The sequence below is a fragment of the Pteropus vampyrus genome, unplaced genomic scaffold (genome assembly GCF_000151845.1).
Source record: "Pteropus vampyrus isolate Shadow unplaced genomic scaffold, Pvam_2.0 Scaffold320, whole genome shotgun sequence".
Lineage (NCBI taxonomy): Eukaryota > Metazoa > Chordata > Mammalia > Chiroptera > Pteropodidae > Pteropus > Pteropus vampyrus.
In genome coordinates, this window is record NW_011889101.1 from 511,964 (window position 1) to 514,904 (window position 2,941).

The window sequence follows — 2,941 nt, forward strand, 5'->3', positions numbered from 1 at the left end:
TTCTGACGGCCCGGAGGCCAGCGCCTGCCAGCAAGGCCCCGCCAGAGTGCCTCAAAGGGTCGCCAGCCGACGTGGACAGGCCTGACGGTCGGAGCTGGCCTGTGGCTCGCCGCCTGACTCACAGTCCAGGCGAGGCCCCCGGACAAGGGCATGGACAGGCCCACTTCCCAGCATCTTCTGAGGGGGGCCCCCGACACCTTGAGACTCTGAGAGGAGCTGAGCGGCTGTCAGACCCGTGAGCGCGTCGCCCGCGCACGGCCGCCTGCGGGTCCAGGGTGAGGCAGACGCCCGGGCTCACCTGCAGCATGAGCTCGCAGTCCTCACGCCCCACGAAGATGAGCTCTCGCGGGAGGCGGTGGCGGGTGCCGCCGCTGCTCACCAGGAACCAGGAGGTGATGCTCATCTTGGCGCTGCCCTGCGGGGGGACGGGAGGAGTCATCAGGGCGGCCGCCTGCCCGGAGGGGCCTGGGCACAGTGAGGTCACACATGCGTGCTGCCCCCTAGGTCCCAGCACAGTCATGGCACCAGTGCTCGGCCACTTCCAGAAACGCTGGGCGCCAGCCATGCCCGGCCACCTGCCTTCCCTGAGTGTGTCTGTCCCCTGGACCTCTCCCCAGCTAGGGTCTCCCGGTCCTCCCTCACGTGCCAGGCTGTCTCTGGGTGCCAGAGGTTGAGCCCGTGGGCATCAGCTGCATGTGGACCCACGTATGTCCCCGTGACCCAACCGGGGGCAGCTCCCCACAGTCAGGGCCCCCCAAGCGCCAGGTCCACGATACCAGACTCATCCCAGGACACAGACTCTGAACCAGAGGCTCCGCTTCCCTCCGCTAGACACTCTAGGATGAGCTGTGGGCACGGGGACCAGGGGGAGACAGAGCCCCTGAGCCATCAGTACTCCTACTGCCGAGAGGAGACCGAGGGTCCCTCCGTGGTCACCTGTGGCCATCCCGCAGAGGCCCCAGGCCAGTGGCCAGGGCATCAGGCAGTCCCTCCAACTCCCGGGAGGGAGGTGCTGCTGAGGTCCTGGGGGCACCGATGAAGGCGGGTCTGGGAGGCTGATGCGTGAGGGGCACAGTGGGGCACCCGAGCGACACTGAGGGCCGACGCTGCCTGAGACCAGACTCTGGGGCGGCTGAGGCCCTCGGTCCCGCTCCAGCAGAACCCTGTCCCCCAGCGTCCTGCTCACCCAGACCACGGGTGGAGCTGTCACTGCTCCGGCACAGGTGCACAGGCACCAAGCGTGCAGACACGTCTGGGCCACACCCATGTGCACCCAGCCTCCACTCACACCCAAAGCTCCGCCCACAAGTGCCTTGGGCACAGTCGCGCAGTGCGTGCGCACGCACAGGTAAACCCTCCTGGGCATCGCCACGCGGCAGGCAGTGTCCTAGGCTCTGACAGACAGCTGTGACCAAGCCACACACAATCCCTGCATCATGGGGCTTCTCTCCAAGCCAAGAACAAGGTTCCAGTGACCCAGAGGAAAATGGGGAGGCGGGCAGGGATGGACAGCAGCCGGCGGGGGGGTGGGGGCGTCTGTTTAAGGAGGGACGTCAGGGAAGGCTCACTGGGAAGGTGACAGCAGAGTCGGACGGACGGACGGACGGCCGGCGGGGGGGTGGGGGCGTCTGTTTAAGGAGGGACGTCAGGGAAGGCTCACTGGGAAGGTGACAGCAGAGTGACAAGGGAGCAGGCAGACGCGAACACCTGGGGGAGACAGGGAGCAACCACGGCGAAGACGCTGGGTCCCGGGCCCTGGGCGTCCCGGAGGGCCCATGGCAAGCTGCGTCATTTGGGGCAGGGGGTGGGAGGGGGGCTCGGTGCTAAATGAAAAAGCCACTTTTCAAAATTATGAAGAATTTTAAAACAGGGCCCTGGGCAAGTGCGTGGTCCCCAGCCTGCGAGTCCAGCCCTGACTCTGTCCTCTGGGTCCAGGCCCTGACTCACTGTGCAGGACAGGCGGAGGTAAAGCAGGAGACTGATTAAGAGGTGACCGACCAACCCAGTAACCGGGTGACGACATAGTGGCACCGTGGTGGAGGCGGCGGGCCAGGGGTCCCCAGCCCTGTCCCGTGAGGCCCACACCCAGAGATCTCAGCTCCCTCCCAGGCCCCGCCCATGCGTGAAGGCCCAAGTGACCACCGCATACCCCCAGGCCACCCCAGGCAGGCAGGTGAGATCTGAAAAAATCAACCCCAAGTGGCTCCAGCCGGTCAGAGGCCCTCGCCCTGGGCCCCCTGCCCTTCCTCAGGGTCCACTGGGGGCGGACACTAGAGGCCAACCGGCAGAGGCCTCCCCGGAAACCCCGATGAGCAGGGGCACGGATGACAGGGCTCTCTCCCGTTTGCCAGCCCGCGTCCAGGCCCAGCACAGCCTCCTCCCCATGTCCCACACTCTGCCATCACCTGCTACCTACCCTGGGCAGCGGCTGGGAGACCCCAGCCTGAGGCCACCGCCTCTGCTCGCGGGGGAGGGAGGCCAGATCCCCAGGCTGCCCTGCCGCCGACTGCCCTTCCTGAAAAGGCCAGGGCCTGGGCCATGGATGCTCCCCAACAGCCTGCGGCCGCTCGGGCCGTGCGGCCATCGTTGCTAGGCGGGAGAATAATAAACACCCCAAACTTGTCCCCTCGTCAAGACACACCAGCCAGGAGGTGAGGACTGGTGGGGGTGGAGTCGCCGAGGGGCAGGGACGGGGAAAGGGTAGGGATGGGGCGGGGGCCGGCGGCTGGAAGGAGCACACAGAACGGATGCCGGGACAGGCCGGGAGAGGAGGCAGGGGCAGCGGAGGGAAAGGCGGAGACAGGGAGGAGGAACAGAGGGAGGGACCGCGGGAGGAGGGAGAGACCAGGCCGGGAGGCGGCCGGCGGGAGCGCCGGGCCGGAGGGGGAGGGAGCGGCGCTCGGTCCTGAATCAGCGCTCGCCGGGGGCGGCCATGGCCGAG

The 2,941-nt window shown here is 67.5% G+C and overlaps 1 protein-coding gene across 1 annotated transcript in view; it reads right to left on the reverse strand.

Moving 5' to 3' along the window:
* CEP170B (centrosomal protein 170B) overlaps positions 1–2,927 on the reverse strand; it is a 26,279-nt gene extending 23,352 nt beyond the window's left edge. The window contains exons 1-2 of the mRNA XM_023521864.1: positions 2,417–2,927; positions 299–415 (exon numbers count right to left, since the gene is read on the reverse strand). Of these exons, the coding sequence (XP_023377632.1) occupies positions 299–415; positions 2,417–2,584 (285 nt within the window). The 5' untranslated portion in view covers positions 2,585–2,927. The remainder of the gene's footprint in view (positions 1–298; positions 416–2,416) is intronic.
* Between the last annotated feature and the right edge of the window lie 14 nt (positions 2,928–2,941).